Genomic DNA, 18,793 nt, shown 5'->3' on the forward strand with positions numbered 1-18,793 from the left:
AAATGGTATGACTCCCTGGCATACTAGAAACTGTGAGTTTTCCTTCTGCATATTTCAGAAACAATGCCTAACCCCATGTTCGCAGTGGAACCGTAAATACCTGGTAATTATCCGGTGTTCCTTCCCACAGCAGTGACCGTGGACATTTTGTAGTTGTCCTGTAGAGAGAACTGTTGTCTTCTGGAACCACGGCCCTGAGCTTGGGGGTCCCCACTAGCATTCGGATAAGAGTCCTTCAATGATGGATATGAGCATCATGATTTGCAGGTGTTCTGGTAGAACACCTTGTGTGTTTCTGAGGCATATATCTGAGTATATGTTTTCCAGGTTCCCGGAAGAAAATCCTGAAGAACGGGACTCATGAACAGGGGACGTGTCTGCTGTCTGGGTAAGTGATTGTGTGCACCGTAAACTCATCACAGACAACCTGATCTTCACATTGGTAGGTCAGTGAGGTTCCTTTCTCTGAACAGTTTACCACATGATGGGTTTAGGGGTATTCCGGTAAGAAAGGGTAGCGGCTCCTTGTTCTCATTGCCATGTGATCCCATTGTTTTCTGTCCTGGAGAGAACGTTATGAGGTATGTACCCTGTGAGTGCTGATTGATTGGCACGTACCCAGGGAACTCCAGTGGCACTGTGCATCACAGGAGTAACTAAGGTGGATTTGCAGAGAAGACAACCAGAGTAAATGAAGTGTCCTGCGATGGCCTACCCCTTGGAGGGACCACGAGCATCCAGGTAGATTTTTGGCCCCCACAACGGTGTTAGTGAGCGGGTGGTTTTCTGGGTTCTGCTGGAAAAGCTGTCTGTAGGCAGATTTCACATTCCCTTCCAGAGGTCAAGGGAACCCTCATTATGCTCGAGCAGGGGAACTCTGCCTGTATCCAGAGAGGAGACAGTATGGGCATAAGCAGGCCATGGACGATCCAATCTTCTGATACACAGGTAATCACCAATGGCATTCCTGCTATTTTTCCTGTCCTGCCATGGGTTTTCTTGGCTCATTTTCTGTTCTTTATTTTCTGCAGTAATTCAGTTAAGAAACAATGCTTTGCCAACCAAGGCTAATAAGCATTAGTCCTTGCTATGTTCGACTTGAGGATAATGTGCCTTGAACCTGAGTCCGTGTTGACTGCGGTAGATGCGGGTGTCCAGGTGAATTATCCTACTCTACCAGACCACAGGATGGAATGATAGTTCTGACACATCATCAGTCCAGAACTGATAGTGGCGCCAACAGTGGGGTGGAAGTTGGAGTTCTGCCAGGATCTAGGTAAGGTTCCTAGATGACGGCAGTGACCAGCCTGTGTGGTGCGTGTCTTTTTCATCTTTCAGGTATGCCAAGTGGCATCCTGGAAAACACCTGTCAGATGCGTTTCTTCTGCTGCTGCTAGTCATGAGATCAAGGTGGGTCTGAGAATGGCCATTCGGAGGCCCTGGATAGTAACCGGGTAATGGATGACAATACTGTATTGGCTATGCCAATACAGACCACCTGAACTTCAGATTTCCTGGACAAAGAGGGCACTGTCCTTGACACAGTGTTTTCCCATGGTTTCCTGCAGGTGTCCCATAAAGTCCTCTTCCTGTAGAGAGGTAGGAGATGTTGTGGCATTACCTCATGAAAGGCACTCTGAATTTCCCGCATGTAGATAATTAATGATGGTTTGAGTCTGGTAGAGTAACCTTGTGTTTGGCATATGTGTCATTGGGAAAAGATAATTAGTGATTCCCAATGCCAGTAAGCATGAGATTTTACTGTTTGCTTATTCAAAGGTAAGGGTGTGTGTGTGTGTGTGTGTGTGTGTGTGTGCGCGCACGCAAATTTGACCCTCCATGTGATAAACGGATATGCCAGTGCTCAGGTAGTTGATCATATTGTCTGTCACCCCGATGTGGACCGTGCTGTTTCTCCAGGTATGCCTCGTAGGCTCTGGGTTAGATATCTTCAGTTATCTGGGTAACCTGGATGAGTTGTGAAATGATACCAATGAACAAGTATATTTGTGAGTATCCTTGTAGCATAGATTGTGGACCAAGCAGAGTTTCCCCAATATGTCTTTTAGATGAATGTCAGGGCATCACAGCAGGCCTTTCAAAGCTAGGTAACGTGGGGCATTGCTGGCTGAGGTAAGTGCTGACACAGGCCTAAACCGCAGCCCACAGCGTCGTACTGTCACAGAGGCTTAGTTCAGTGATGAAGTGTCCCTGCACATCTTCCTGCCGTGATTTCTTACGGTAAGTGATGGTGTGTGCGGTAAACTCACCATAGACCAGGTGATCTCCATGTATCTAGGTTAGTGAGGTTCCTTTGCCTGAATGGTTTACCATGTGATGGGTAAACAGCTGTTATTATAAGAAAGGGAAGCGGCTTCCCGTTCTCCTCGCCATGTGATCCTTTTCATTTCTGTCCCGGTGAGAATGTATAATGTATGTGTTTTGTAAGTGCTGATTGATTGGCAGGAGCCCAGGGAACTCACGTGGCAGTGTGCATCACAAAAGTGACTGCAGTGGATTTGCAGGGAAGCCGGCCAGGGAAAATGGCATGTCCTATGATGGCCTAGACCTTGGAGGGCCCACAAGCATGCAGGTACATTTCTGGTTCCCATAATGATGTTAGCATGCAGGCAGTTTGTAGGGTATTGGTGGAGGAGTTGTGTCCATAGACCCGTTGGTCACCTGTTGGTTTCAGATTCAGGCAGGCAGAGGTCAGAGTGTGAGGACAGCCTTGAGGTCTCTCCAGGAGATTCAGGGTCCATAGGATTTCGTACGGATTCAGGTATGAGATGATGATGGCCCTCATCACCATGGTATTTTGAAGGAATCCAAGAAACAGATGATGGGCCTGTCTCATACTAACCATGGTAGTACCCATGGGATTTTGTAACTACAGAGTGAAAAGATGACAGTGGCCATATACCTGAGAATGTCCATGTGATTTTTGTAAATATCCAGATAAGATATGAGTGTTCCTATTTAGGAAGTGAACATGGGTTACTGAAGTTATAAAGGTAAGAAATGATAAACCTAATCGTGTGGGTGAGCATGGTATTTTCTAGATATCCAGATAACAGAGGATGATGGCCCTAACTCGAGTATCAAAGTTGGGTTTCCTCAGGTAGGCACATAGGAGCTGATGATGTTTTATACCATGTTAGTGAACATGGCATTTTGTGGTATTCCGGATATGATGGCAAATCTAACCACAAACATGACCATGAGATTTGTCAGAGATCCGGTAAAGAGAAGATGGTCCCCTTAACCATGAAGTTTATGATGAAATTTTGTAGGTCAGTAATTAAGAGATGACAGAGATCCTAACCGTGATACTGAACGAGGGATTTGCAAGTCACCAAGTAAGAGATGATTGTGTCTCTAAAAATGTGGTGACCGTGGGATTTTGCAGATTTCAATCAAGGAATAATGTGTTACTAGAAACGGTAGTACCAAGGTATTCAACAGTTAGCCACGAAAGAAATGATGTGTTCCTAGCAGTGGTATTTAATCTGGGTTATTTGTCGATCTCCATGTATGGTAGGTTTTTCCAAATCTGGTAGATCCTCTGGCCTTCTGTAGGTATCCACATGAGAGATGATGGATGTGTCACAAATTGTAAGTAACTGCCGCTACTGTAACCAAAGTATTTTATAAGTATCCAGCTAAGAGCTCTGGCTTTATGTATTTGTTGGATGTAAGACTATCAGGTTATCTATTTTTTTTCTTTTTTTGAGACAGCGTCTGGGTGAGGTAAGTGCTGCTGCAGGTCTAAACCACAGCCCACACCATGGGACAGTCAGAGAGACCCAGTTCAGTGAAGATATGTGTCCCTACATGCCTTCCCGCCATGATTTCTTTCACATGTACTCAGGTGAGAAATAATGGACTCCTTACCAATCCCAGATTGGCCAGGTTTTCCATTTTCTGCTTCACAGAAAGTGTATGCTAAACCCTGTGTGTGTTGAGGGACTGCAAGGAGCCAGGTATTTATCACTGTATTTCCCGCCCGCATGCTGCTCCTAGGATGACTACAGATGTCCAGTCTAGAAACAGTGGCTTTCTGCTATCAACGTCGACCTGGGATTACTGCAAGTATCCAGGTCGAGTGGGTGTGTCCCATAACGATGGAAATAATCAAGGTTCTTTGCAGGAGTGCTGGCAGCAAACCCCGTGTCCTTCTACACATACGTCTTCCTGCTTCTTCCAGATTCCTACCGTGACATCACAATGAATCCAACACGGGACCTTAATGGGAAGCTTGGCTGCTCTGCAGGTCAGCACTGATGAGGACCAAAACCATCGCACGGGCCACGTGAGGCCCAGCTGTCTAGGTAAGTGATGATGGTGTCAAGTCTCCCTGTTGTTCGCTTCAGGTATTCCATAGGAAATGATAAGAGTACCTGGCTTTCTAGAAACCGTGAGTGGTCCCTCTGCATATTTCAGAGACAACACCTAACCCTGTGAGCATGGTGGGACTGCAAATACCAGGTAATGATCCGGGGTTCTCAGCCACAGCAGTGACCATGGACATTTTGCAGGTGTCCTGTAGAGAGAAACGCAGTCTGCTGTGATCACGGACCTGAGCTTGGGTGTCCCACCAGCATCTAGATAAGAGTCATTGAATTATGGATGTGAGCATCGTGATTTGCAGGTGTGCTGCTGGAACACCTGAACTTGTGTGTTTCTCTTTTTTTTTTTTTTTTTTGATAGAGTTTTGCTGTTGTCGCCCAGGCTGGAGGGCAATAGCGTGACCTCGGTTCACTGCAACCCCTGCCTCCTGTGTTCTAGAGATTCGCCTGCCTCAGTCTTCCGTGTTGCTGGGATTACAGATGTGCACCGCCATCCCCCGCTAAGTTTTGTATTACTAGTAGAGACAGTTTCACCATGTTGGGCAGGCTGGTCTCGAACTTCAGACCTCTGGTGATCCACCTTCCTCGGCCTCCTACACGGCTGGGATTGCAAGTGTGAGCCACCATGCCTGGTCCCTGGTGTATTTCTGAGGCATTTATCTCAGTGTATGTTTTCCAGATTCCCACGATGAAATCTCGACAAACAGGAGTCACGATCAGGGGACATGTCTGCTATCTGGGTAAGTGATGGTGTGCATGGTAAACTCACCACAGACCAGGTGATCTCAACGTATCTAGTTAAGTGAGTTCCTTTGCCTGAACACTTTACCATGTGGTGGGTTAACAGCTATTATGGAAAGAAAGGGAGGTGGCTCCCAGTTCTCCTTGCCATGTGATCCTTTTCATTTCTGTCCTGGAGAGAAAGTATGATCTATGTGCTTTGTGAGTGCTGATTGATTGGTATGTACCCAGGGAACTCGTGGCATTATGTATCACAGGAGTGACTGTGGTGGATTTGCAGGGAAGCTGGCCAGGGAAAATGGCGTGTCCTACAGTGGCCTAGACCTTGGAGGGCCCGCAAGTATCCAGGTACATTATTGGCTCCCGTAATGATGATAGCAAGCAGGCAGTTTGTAGGGTCCTAGTGGAAAAGCTGTGTCCATAGACACATTGGTCACACATTTGGTTTCAGGTTCAGGCAGGCAGTAGTGAGAGTGTGTGTAGGCAGCCTTGAGGTCTCTCCAGGAGATTCAGGGTCCATAGCGTTTTCTAGGGATTCGGGTATGAGATGATCATGGCTCTCATCATTGTGGTGACCATGGTATTTTGAAGGAATCCAAGAAACAGTTGATGGGCCTGTCCCTAACCATGGTAGGGCTCATGGGATTTTATAGCTAAAGAGTGAAAAGATGAAAGTGGCCATTGCTCTGGTAATGTCCATGGGATTTTGTAAATATCCAGGTAAGAAATGAGTGTTTCTACTTAGGAGGGGAACATGGGATACTGAAATTATAATGGTAAGAAATGATAATAAACCTAATGGTGTGGGTGACCATGCTATTTTTTAGATATCCAGATAAGTGTGAATGGTGGTCCTAACTCAAGTATCAAAGTTGGATTTCCTCAGGTAGGCACTAAGGAGCTGATGGTGTTTCTTCCCATATTAGTGTACATTGCATTTTGTGGTATTCCAGATATGATGTCGAACCAAACCACAAAAGTGACCATGAGATTGTCAGGAGTCTTGTAAAGGGATGATGGTCCCCTTAACTGTGACGGTTATGATGTAATTTTTCCGTCAGTAGTTCAGAGATGACGGTATCCTAAGCACAGTATTTCTTTTTTTTTGAGAGAGTCTGGCTGAGGTAAGTGCTGATGCATGCATAAACCACAGCATGCACCGTGGGACTGTCCCAGAGACCTGGTTCAGTGATGAGGTGTCCCCACACGTCTTCCTGCCGTGATTTCTTTCACAGGTACTCAGCTGAGAAATGATTGAGTCCTTACCAATCCCAGATCGGCCAGGTTTTCCCGTTTTCCGTTTCAACGAAAGTGTATGCTGAACCCTGTGAGTGTTGAGGGACTGCAGGATGCCAGGTATTTATCTCTGCATTCCTCGCCCCCATGCTGCCCCTAGGATGGCTACAGGTGTCGAGAAATGGTGTTTTTGTGCTATCAGGGTCGACCTGGGATTACTGCAAGTATCCAAGTCAAGTGGGTGTGTCCTGTAAAGATGGAAATAATCAAGATTCTTTGCAGGAGTGCTGGCAGCAAACCCCATGTCCGTCTACACATACTTCTTCGTGCCTCTTTCAGGTTCCTACCATGACATCACAATAAATCTGACACAAGACCTTAATGGGAAGTTCGGCTGCTCTGTACGTCAGTGCTGATGAGGACCAAAAGCATTCCACGGGCCATGCGAGGTTCAGTTGTCTAGATAAGTGATGATGGTGTCAGGCCTCCCTGTTGTTCCCATGATTTCACTTCAGGTGTCCCGATTGGGATTGGTAAGGGTACCTGGCACCCTAGAAACTGTGAGTTTTTCCTCTGCGTATTTCAGAGACAGTGCCTAACCATGTGAGCACGGCGGGACTGCAAATACCAGGTAATGATCCAGCGTTCCCAGCCACAGCAGTGACTGTGGACATTTTACAGGTGTTCTGTAGAGAGAAATGCTATCTTCTGGAGCCACGGCCCTGAGCCGGATGGGCCCCACCAGCATCCTGGTAAGAGTCATTGAATGATGGATGTGAGCATCATGATTTGCAGGTGTCCTGGTACGACATCTTGTGTGTTTCTGAGGCATATGTCTGTATATGTTTTTCAGGTTCCCTGGAGGAAATCCTGACAAAAAGGAATCACCATCAGGGGACATGTCTGCTGTCTGGTTAGTGATGGTGTTCGCAGTAAACTCACCACAGACCAGGTGATCTCCACCTATCTAGGTACGTGAGGTTCCTTTGCCTGAACAGTTTACCATGTGATGGGTTAATGGCCATTATGGAAAGGAAGAGTAGTGACTCCCCGTTCTCTTCACCATGTGACCTTATTGATAACTGTCCTAGAGAGAATGTAAGATGTATGTGCTGTGTGAGTGCGGATTGATTGGCACATACCCAGGGAACCCACGTGGCACTGTGCATCACAGGAGTTTCTTCGGTGGAGTTACAGGGAAGCCAACCAGGGAAAGTGGCGTGTCCTACAATGACCTAGACCTTGGAGGGCCCACAAGCATCCTGGTAGATTTTTGGCTCTTACAGTGATGATAGTGAGCAGGTGGCTTGCAGGGTTCTGGTATTAAAAGCAGTGTCCATAGACACATTGGTCACATATGTGATTTCAGATTCAGGCAGGCAGAAGTCAGAGCATGAGGACAGCCTTGAGGTCTCTCCACGAGATTCACGGATTATTGTATTTGGTAGGAATTGAGGTATGAGATGATCATGGCTCTTATCATTGCAGTGACTATGGTATTTTCAAGGAATCCAAGAAACAGATGATGGACGTGTTCATAACCATGATAGTGCCCATGGGATTTTGTAGCTATAGAATGAAAAGATGACAGTGGCCATATCCATGGTAATGTCTGTGGGATTTTATAAATATCCAGGTAAGAAATAAGTGTTTCTACTTAAGAAGTGAACATGGGATACTGAAGTTATAAAGGTAAGAAATGGTAAACCTGATTGTGTGGGTGACCATGGTATTTTCTACACATCCAGATAAGGCTGGATGGTGACCCTAATTCGAGTATCAAAATTGGATTTTGTGAGGTAGGCACCTAGGAGCTGATGATGTCCCTTCCCATGTGAGTGAACATGGCATTTTGTGGTATTCTGGATGTGGTGGCGAACCTAACCCCAAAATGACCATGAGGTTTGTCAGGGTCCTAGTAAAGAGAAGATGGTCCCCTTAACCATGAAAGTTATGATGTCATTTTGTCAGTCAGTAATTAAGAGATGATGGTGACCCTGCCACTCCAGTGAATAAGGAATTTTGCAAGTCACCAGGTAAGAGATGATGGTGTCTCTAAAAATGTGGTGACTGTCGGATTTTGAGGATATCCAATCAAGGAATAATGTGTTACTAGAAATGATAGTACCAAGGTACTCAGCAGTTAGCCACGAAAGAAATGATGTGTCCCTAGCAATGGCATTTAATCTGAGTAATTTGTAGGTCCCCATGTATGGTAGGTTTTTCCAAATCTGGTGGAACACATGGCCTTCTGTAGGTATCCACATGAGAGATGACATGTCACAAAGTGTAAGTACTGCCACTACTGTAGCCAGGGTATTTTATAAGTATCCAGCTAAGAGGTCTGGCTTTATCTATGTGTTGCATGTTAGACTATCATGTTGTCTATTTTTTTCTTTTTTTGAGATAGTGTCTGGCTGAGGTAAGTGCTGATGCAGGCCTAAACCACAACCCTCACCGTGGGACTGTCACAGAGACCCAGTTCAGTAGTGGTGTGTCCCTACACATCTTCCCACTGTGATTTCTTTCACAGGTACTCAGGTGACAAGTGACTGAGTCCTTACCATTCCCAGATAGGCCAGGTTTTCCCATTTTCTGTTTCAACAAAAGTGTATGCTGAAATCCGTGAGTGTTGAGGGATTGCAGGGAGCCAGGTGTTTATCACTGTATTCCCTGCCCCCGTGCTGCCCCTAGGATGTCTACAGGTGTGCAGTCGGGAAACGGTGGTTTTCTGCTATCACGGTCGACCTGAGATTACTACAAGTATCCAGGTCAAGTGGGTATGTCCCGAAAAGATGGAAATCATCAAGGTTCTTTGTAGGAGTGCTGTGGAAAACCCTGTGTCCTTCTACACATGTGTCTTCTACACATCTGATTTTGCAAGCTGCCAGAGAAGATACGATGGTGTCTCTAAAAATGTGGTGACCACGAGTTTTTGCAGATAACCAATTAAGTTATTTGCAAAACTAGAAATGGTAGTCCCAAGGCATTTTACAGTTACCCAGGAAATAAATGATGTGTCCTTAGTAAAGGCATTTAATTTGGGTAATTTGTAGGTCTCCATGTCTGGTAGGTATTTCTATATCTGGTCAATCTCATAGTATTCTGTAGGTATCCACATGAGAGATGATGTGTCACAAGTTGTAACCAAGTGCCAAGGTATTTTACAAGTATATCACTTAAAGCTCCGGTGAATATGTTTTTGAAGATACCCAGTGGGGAATGATGTTGGCCTAAGCCGTGGTAATGCCCACTGGTAGTGCCCATATCTTAGTAATAGGTGGTGTGTGTCTGATTATGGTTGTCCCTATGGCTTTTTTTTTTTTTTTTTTGCAAATTCCAGCAATATAATGAAAACAATCTTAACCACTCTTATGAACAGAAGATTTAGCAGGAATTGAGGAAAGAAATAATGTGGGCTTTAACCAAATGGACGTGATTAGATTTTAGGGATTTCTAAATAAGTGATCATGGTGTCCCTAACCATGGGATTTTGCAGGTTGTAGTCAACAGGTGATGATGAATTTAACAGTAGGCACAAACATGGGAATTATTGATACCTAGATAAGACATGATGTGGTCCTTAAACATATTACAGACCATACTATTTTTTAGATATCTACATAAACAATATGTCCTGAAATCTTGATGTAACTATTTTTTTTTTTTCACATTTAAAAAGTTGCTCATTCTCAAATATTTGTGCAGGGCTGATTTCAGGGTATAGGAATGCACCAGCAGCCGGCCCGATGGCTCACGCCTTAATCCCTGTACTTTGGGAGGCTGAGGCGGACAGATCACTTGAGGTCAGGAGTTCGAGACCAGCCTGGCCAACATAGTGAAATGCCGTCTCTATTAAAAATACACAACTTAGCCAGGCGTCCTGGCACATGCCCATAGTCCCAGCTACATGAGAGGCTGAGGCATGAGAATTGCTAGAACCCAGAAGGCAGATGTTGCAGTGAGCCAAGGTTGGGCCACTGCAGTCCAGACTGGGCGACAGAGCAGCTCTTTACCCCCCGCCCCCCCCCCCCCCCCCAAAAAGTAAGGCACCAGAGTCATGAAATAATGATCTTAACCACAGAGGGCATAAAAAACGAAACCTCGGGAAATATTACCATTTTCAAAAGACTTGTGGAAAATAATTAAGGACCAGGTAGCAGGAATTGTGATCAGAAGAAATAACATAAGAATATACTTAAGTGCACAGTACATAGTTGGAAGGCAAACTGTTTATCCTTCTAAAACCATTACTGTGATCAACACAAACAAGAGACACTTTCCTGAAAGGTTAAATTGGTTCATGAGAAATAAAAGCAACCAAAATGAGCCACATTATCTACAATAGAAGAGACCATATGGAAAAAGTTGTATGGCAAGAGCTAACTAGTTAGTATACAAAAGGATTCACGAAAAATGCCTCAACTTTAGACACGTTAGATATTGCACACTAAAAAAAAAAAAAAAAAAAAAAAAAACAAAACAAAACAAAGGAACATTTTGAAAGCTATTTTAAATTTAATTAATTGCTGAATGTCTCCTTGGCTACTAGTTGAACAATCATTATTTAGTCCCACATCTCTCTCACCATTTTGTTTGCAGACCATCTAAAAGCCTTATTTCCTCATCTATTTGACAGATGACCAAAATGGATCCTACAATATGATCACACAGGATAATCTTGGAAAGTATGACTAAATTATTTTTAAAGGCATTATTTTTCTCCTTTGATTTTCAGATTCTTTCTCATAATTTCTAAAACAGTGTCGACAATGGCCTGTACCATGTCTTCATTGATGTCATCACTGAGATCACTCTCAATTGCTCTCGAACTTGTTGTTGGCCTTTCGTGTAGATATGAACTGTGACCTGGCGGATCTGACTGTTGTTGCTGCTGCTTCTGTTCCTGCTGATGCTTTTCAAAATAGTCTTTTATTTTCTTTGGCTCTTCCGTAGCAGGAGTTCCACATGATGTCTTTGGAAGATCTTGCGATGTGTTTCTGGAACTACCTTGCATACTTAGTTCAATAGCCCTGCGGAGATCTTCATCTTCTTTATTGGTTTCTTGGCGGCTTAGTTCCAGGGCCCTCTGAAAATCCTGCTCTTCTTGGTCTGATGTTCCAGACTCATCACTTTCTTCTGACACTTTTTCAAGAATTGTTTTATAGACTCTATGGTCTTTTTCTTTGGCTAATTTTTTTCCATTAAGTTTTGGTCTATCCATCTCTTCAACACTGATGATTTGCAGCAGTTGGTCAGCTTCACAGTCTGGCAGATCCCCCTTAACAACAAATACAGAATATGCTTCCTGTTGCAGTTGAGTCAAGAAATTTGCAAGGCATATATCTGATATTAATTCTGGACCCGCCAAGAGAGAATTTAAGTTAAACCAGTGTTTTCCGAATTTTCTAATAGTAAACCAGTGTTGTTTATAATTACATATAAAAGATCTTTCATTTATAGGATCAATCCCGAGCTTCTGATATTCAGGATTATTGAAATGGATGACCTCTAAACCCCAGAACTTCAAGGCATTGCATATTACCTGGATAGAGAAGAAGCCGCTATCATCCATGTTTTCTGAAGGCTGCTGTAAAAATGCGCGATAGTCTTCACTAGTGACTCCTCCTTCTGCCATTCTCATCCTCTCTTCTTCATCTAGCTGATGTGCAATTGAAGCTAATTCCACAGGGCTAAAATATTCTCCTTGCAGCAGATTATTCAGGCAGTGTTGAGCACAAAGGAAGCCTTCTTGTTTTTCATGAAAGATGAAATCCATGTTGATTCTAACCGTGAGTTTTTGTATATATGCGGGAACATGTTATATGCCCAGCTATGGCAGTTATCTGGGCAGTTTGTAGATAGCCATGAAATAGGTGTTAGGTTTTCAAACCTTATGAAGACCATGGGTTTCTGTAGGTATTTAAGTAAGAGATGATATGTCACAAAGCACTATTGTGACCAAGGTGGTTTTGCCAGTATCTAGTCAAGACTTGATGGTAAACCTAAAGTGAATATGGGGTTTTGGAGTCATCCCATAGGGGATAATGGTGACTTGAACCATGGCAGTGCCCATTGATTTTCAGATGTCCTATAAAATATAATGTCTCTTTAATTATGGTTGTCAGCATGGCTTTAGTAAGTGAATAAAGGTGAAATTTACCACAGTACTAAACAGAAGATTTGGCAGGTAACTGGGAAAGAAATAACATGGGCTTTAACCAAACAGACATCATGGGATTTTGGAAGTCTCTGGGTAAGTTATGATGTCACTGACCACAGTAATAGCCATGGAATTTTGAAGGTTCCGCTCAATAGATGACAATAAAACTCACGGTAGCAATGAAGATGGGACTTTGCTGGTATCCTAGTTAGAGATGATGTGGGCCTTAAAAACATTAGTGACCAAATGATCTTCAGACATCTAGAAAACTGATGAAGATGTCCTGAACTCTTTTCATATCCATGTGTTTTTATAGGTGTTCAGATAAGAAATGTGTGTGCCCAACAAAAGTAGTAACCATTAGATTTTACTGTTTTCTAGTTCAGAGACAATCTCTCTCAAACTTAGTAGTGACAAAGATATAGCAGACATCCAGGTAGGATATCACAGAGTTCCTTACCACAGTAGTAACTATAGGATTTTTGCAGGTGTCCAGTGAATAGACAGTGTGTGAAACTACTGTGTTGACCTTGGACTTCTCTAAGTGTCCAAGTACACTTAGTGATGCCCTAATGATCGTAGTGAGTGTATGCACGGAATGAGCAGGGGGCCAGATGGAAGGACATGCATCCTGACCAGGGTTACCACCATATGTTTTCTCAGCAGGTAGTCAAGAGATAATGGTGTCTCTAACTACGGCATTGGCCTCAGAACCTTAGGATTCAGGTAGAGTTCATGGTTCCCCTAACAATACTAGTCACCGTGGGATTTTTTGAGGTCCATGTAGAAGATGTATCCCTAACCACCACTGCTGCCATATGGTTTTGCAGGCTCCTATCAAGAGATAATGGTGAAACTCATATTGGTCATTTTTGTAGGCATTCATGGAATCTAGCTAAGTGATTATGTGGACCTTAAACATAGTACAGACCATCTGCTCTTCAGACATCATTCAGGTAAGTGATGATGATGTCCTCAACGTGTGTTGGTATCGTGTGTTTTGCAGGTATTCGGGTAAAAAAAAAAGATACTGGCTCTACCAATAAGTATTGGAATCCATGAGACTTAGCTTAACCAGTTTTCTGGTTTAGAGATATTGTGTGTTTAACCTTAGGAGTGAATGAGAAATTTTCAGGTATCTGGCAAGTGATCATAACTTTCGTCAAAACAGTAATGACCATGAGATTTTTATCGATGCCCAGACAATAAATGATGGTGCCTGTACCAATGTGTTGACCTTCAGGTTCTGCCATTATCCAGGTGGCATTAATGAGTTTGTAAAGATAGAAGTGACAAAAGTTAATTTGCAGATGTTCTGCTAGAAAAAGTTACATTCTTAAACACATCTGGCGCAATGTGTTTTTTCAGGTTTCAATCTAAAGGTCAAGGTAACCCTAACAATGGGATTAACATGAAGCTTTGCTGGTATCCAGGCAACTGATGATGTCGGTCTTATCACACAGAAGACATTCTGACCTTCAGAAATTTACATAAGTGATGATGATACCTCTAACATTTGTGTTACCGTGTTTTTTGGGGTTTTGCAGATATTCAGGCAAGAAATTATAATGTTCCCATAATTCCCATTTAAGAATACACCCTTACTGCTTACTAATTCAGAGGTAATGTTTTGAAATCTGGCTAAGACTGAGGGATTTGTAAGTTTCCAAGTCAATTTTCATAGTGTTTCTCATCTCAGTATTGACCATGGTATTTTACAGGTACCTAGTCAAGTGATTATGACATATCCATGGTTTTGACCTTGATATTCTGCAAGTATCAAGGTAAAGTTGATGGTTCTCCTACTGCTAGTGATTCTCATGAGATGTTGCATGGTCTAGGTAGAAAAAGACGTATCTCTAACCATGGCTGCCTTCATGGAGTTTTTTTTAGCTGCTGTCAGTGGATGATGCTGAAACTAACAATGATAGTGAACATGGACTTAGCTAAAAGAGAGGGAAAAGATGGTGTGAACCTTTACACATTAGAGAGCTTCAGATTTCAGTTATCTAGGTAAGCGTTGATGGTGTCTGTAATACTGTGGTTACAAGAATGTTGTTTTTATAAACAGGCATTCAGGTAAGGGCCGTGCTAATATAAAGGTGAGAAGTGATGTGGCATTTATACACTAGAGACCCGAATTTCAGATATCTAGGAAATTTATGATGGTGATCATACCTGTAATAGTTACCTGGTTTGGTATAGTTTTGCAGGGAAGAAATGAACTTGCTCCACTAATAAGAATAAGCGTGCGATTTTCTGTATTCTTGTTTAGTGCTAATTTGTACTTAACCCTAGTAGCAGTCGAGAAACCTGCAGGTATCCAGGTAAGATATCACACTGTCTATCACCTCACTAGTGACCACTGGATTTTGGCAGGTATTTCTTCAAAGGAGAGAGGTGTCTTTATTAGGGTTTAACTTCACACCTTTGGAACTATCCAGGTAGCATTGATGAGTTACAAAAAGAAGTGATCAAGGGTATTTGCAGGTGTCCAGGTAGTATAAGAGATGTGTTAAACACATTTTTCACAATATGCCTTTCAGGCTCCTTTCATGAGATTGTAGTGAGCTTAACAATGGCCATTAATGGTGGACATTATGAGTGTCTGGTAAGTGATGAGGTGTGCTTAATGCACAGCTGAAAACATTTGACCTTCATATAAGAAGGTAAGTGATCAAAGTGCCCCTAACACTTTTGCTTGCTTGTTTATTTTGAAGATACTGAGATAAGAAACCATAGTCCTTACCAATGTTAGGAACCATGAGTTCTTAGTTTTACATATTTTGGAAAATTTATCTTTAATCCTGTGGATATTGAGTCATTGCCGTATCCAGATAATTTTCATGGTGTTCCTCACCACAGTAGTAACCATCGGATTTTTGCAGATATCCAGTCAAGAAAGAATGGTTTCATCTGGCAACATTGTTGACCTGGAGTACTACAAATGTCCAGCTAGAGTGTATATGTCACATAATGATGGAAGTGACAAAAGTTATTGGCAAGCATCATGCTGTAAAAAGTGTCTTTTCACACATATTTCGAAATGTGTTTTTCAAATTCCTGTCAAGAGATGGTGGTGAACCTAACAATGGCTATTAACATGGTAGGTGTTGATGTGGGTCTTTCACACTACAGAACATCTAATCTTCACATACCTAGGTCAGTGATGATGCTGTCCCTAGTACTAGTATTACTATGTTTTTATTTTCAGCTATTAGGCAATGGCTTTACTAGTATAGAAGTAAGAACTAATGTGACTTTTATATGGTAGAGACCTTCCTATTTTCAGATATACAGGTAATTAATGATGGTGTTGACAACTCTGATACTAATCTTATTTTTTGGCTGGTTTGCATAGAAGAAATTAATTTTGTCTAACAGTACAAATAAGCATGAGTGATTTTACTGTATTCTTATGTAGAGCTAATGTGTATTTAATAATCATAGTGTTAGATGGACCTGTAGGTATCCAGCTAATTTATCATATTTTTCATCACCACAGAATGACCATGGGATTTCTGCAGGTATCCATTTAAGAGAGGGAAGTGTCTCTTACTAGATTTTGACATTGGAGTTCTGCAAGTGTTCAAGTAATGTTGATGGATCCCAAAATGACAGAAATGACCAGGGGAATGTGCAGGTGACCAGGTATAATCAGATGTATATCAAATATAACATTTTTCATAATGTGTGTTTCAGGATTCTGTCAGGAGATTATGGTGAGCCCAATAATGGTAGTTGATGTGGGACTGCTGGAATATAGGTAACTGATGTGGTAAGTTTAAATCCCAGCACATCTACTTGATTTTCCTGTATCTAGGTAAGTGATTAATGATGTCCCAAATACTCGTTACTGTGTTTGTTTCTTTTTTCTTTATGTATTCAGTGATGAAAAGTTCTTACTAGTAATAGAATCCATGAGTTCTTTCTTTTCACATTTTAGGGAAAATTTGTATAACTTTGTGAGTATTGAGGGATTGTCACAGTAATTCTCATTGTGCTTCCCACCACATTCGTAACCATGGAATCTTTGCAGTTATCCAATCAAGAAATTATGGTCTTTTCTAAAATGGTGTTTACCTTGGTGTACTACAAATATTCAAGTAGAGTCAGTGCATCCAGTAATACTGGAAGTAACTAAGGTTAGTTGACAGCATCCTCATAGGAAATAAATTGTGTCCTTTAACATGTATTTTCTAAAGTTTTTTTCAGGTTCCTGTCAAGAGAGCACGGGGAACCTAAAGATGGTGGTTAACATGGGACGTTGCTGGTGTCCAGGTAAGTGATGATGTGAGCCATAGTGGTGGTGTTGGCCTCTACTTATTGTTGTCAGTTTTTGGATTTTTTAAAGTATTCAGGTACGAAATGATAATCTCCTTACTATTACTATTAACTATGTTAAGTTTGTTTTATATATTAATGTAAACTTATGTTCAGCCTAGTGAGTGTTGGATTTGCAGGTATCTACGTAATTCTTATGATGTCTTGCTTCTCAGATGTAACCCCGGGACTTCTGGAAGTGTGCAGTGAACAGAATGTGTTTTCACTAACAGCAGTGCAGACCGTAGAATGCTACAAGTAATCAGGTAGAGTTGATGGGTCCTGCCATGGAGGAAGCCACCAACGTTGTCCTTAGCTGTTCAGGAGGAAAAAATTGTGTGCATAGGAACATTGGTAGCAATTTGTTCTTCAGGTTTCAGTCCAGAGAACATGATGAACTTCAAAATGGTCATTCACAGGAATTCACCTGGTGCCCAGGTAAGTGCTGATATGAGCCTAAACCACAGCACAGGCCATCTGATCTTAGGCCATCTGATCTTCATGTATATAGGTGATGATGGTGTCACATTTTTTTGACTATGTGTTTATCACAACTATTCTGCTAAGCACGAGATAGCCCTTAACAATCGGAGGAACCATGAATTTTCACTTTTTTCTTCTGTAGAGAATGTATGCTCAACCCTTTTAGTGATGAAGAACTGCACATATCTAGATAACTATCGTGGTGGTCCTCCTCCAGTAGAATTCATGGGAATTTTAAGAGTGTAGTCAGGAAACGATGTTCTTATCTGACAACGGCACTTCCTTGGAGTACTTCAGATATTCAGGTAGAGTTGATGGTTTCTGCATGATGGCAGTGATCAAGGTTATTTTCAGGCATCCTGATAGAAAAGGTTGTGTTCTTCGACATGTATCTCAAATTATGCTTTTCAGATTCCTGTCCAGAGATCGCAAAGGACCTAAATATGTTTGTTAACAGGAGACGTTGCTGGTATCCAGGTAAGTGATGATAGGACATTGACTCATGAGAGACCTTCTGATTTTCAGATATCTGAGCAGTTAATGATATCCTTAAGACACATATATTAACATTGTTTTTGGCATGTGTGTAGTTAGAGAATTAGTTCTTAACAATACTAGTAAACATAAGATTCTCCTGTATTCTTATTTAGAGATAACGCATATTCATCACTCAGAGCAACAGATGAATATGCAGGTATCCAGGTAATTTATAGTCTTATCTATCACCAGGTTATTGGTCATTTTGCAGGTATGCCTTCAAGAAAGGAAGGAGTTTCTTACCTTGGTTTCAAGTTGGAATTGAGCAGGCATCCAGGTTGCTTGGATGGGTCCTGAAATGATACAAGTGACCAAAGGACTTTGCAGGTATTCAGGTATCTGAAGATATTTACCAAACGCATTTTCCACAATATCAAATGCATTTTCCACAATGTGTTTTTCTGATCCAAGTCAAGGCATCATAGTGAGTCTGTGAAAGGTAATCAAGGAGTTTGTGAAAGGTGGGACATTGCTGGCATCAAGGCAAATCTGGTATGGGACAAAAGCACAGCACAGCACATCTGATCATCATGTGCATAGGTAAGTGATGACAGTGCCCCAAGCACCTCTTTATCGCCCTTTCCATGATTTTTTTGCAGGCGTTCAGGAAAGAAATCATAGAACCTGTATCAATTCTAGAAACCATGAGTCTTTGCTTTTCATGTATTAGGGAAAATGTATGGCAAACCCTCTGAGTTTGAGGGATTGCATGTATCCAGGCAATGATCATGGTGATTTTCACTACAGTGGAAACCACGTGATTTTATAGGTTTCCTCTCAAGAAATGATGGTTTGATATGACGACAGTGTTGTCCTTGCAATACTGCAAACGTCCAGGTAGAGTTGATTTGTCTCATACGGATGGAACTCTGCAAGGTTATTTGCAGGTGTCCTTCTGGAAAACATTACATCCTTCAACACATATTCACATTGTGTTTCAGGTTCCTGTGAAGTAAATGTT

The 18,793-nt window shown here is 42.2% G+C and overlaps 1 protein-coding gene across 2 annotated transcripts; it reads right to left on the minus strand.

Annotated features, from left to right (window-relative positions):
- Positions 1–10,830: 10,830 nt before the first annotated feature.
- On the minus strand, positions 10,831–12,572 carry ATXN3L (ataxin 3 like). Of its 2 annotated transcripts, none has more exons than XM_025372405.1 (2): positions 12,086–12,572; positions 10,831–11,920 (listed from the first exon to the last, which is right to left on the minus strand). In XM_025372405.1, the coding sequence occupies exons 1-2, from the start codon at positions 12,103–12,105 to the stop codon at positions 11,041–11,043; spliced, it is 900 nt and encodes a 299-aa protein (XP_025228190.1). In that variant the 5' UTR covers positions 12,106–12,572; the 3' UTR covers positions 10,831–11,040. The 2 variants fall into 2 exon arrangements, with proteins under 2 accessions (XP_025228190.1, XP_025228189.1); XM_025372404.1 differs by having other exon boundaries at positions 10,831–11,718; positions 11,872–12,572.
- Between the last annotated feature and the right edge of the window lie 6,221 nt (positions 12,573–18,793).

Source organism: Theropithecus gelada, chromosome X, assembly GCF_003255815.1.
Source record: "Theropithecus gelada isolate Dixy chromosome X, Tgel_1.0, whole genome shotgun sequence".
NCBI lineage: Eukaryota > Metazoa > Chordata > Mammalia > Primates > Cercopithecidae > Theropithecus > Theropithecus gelada.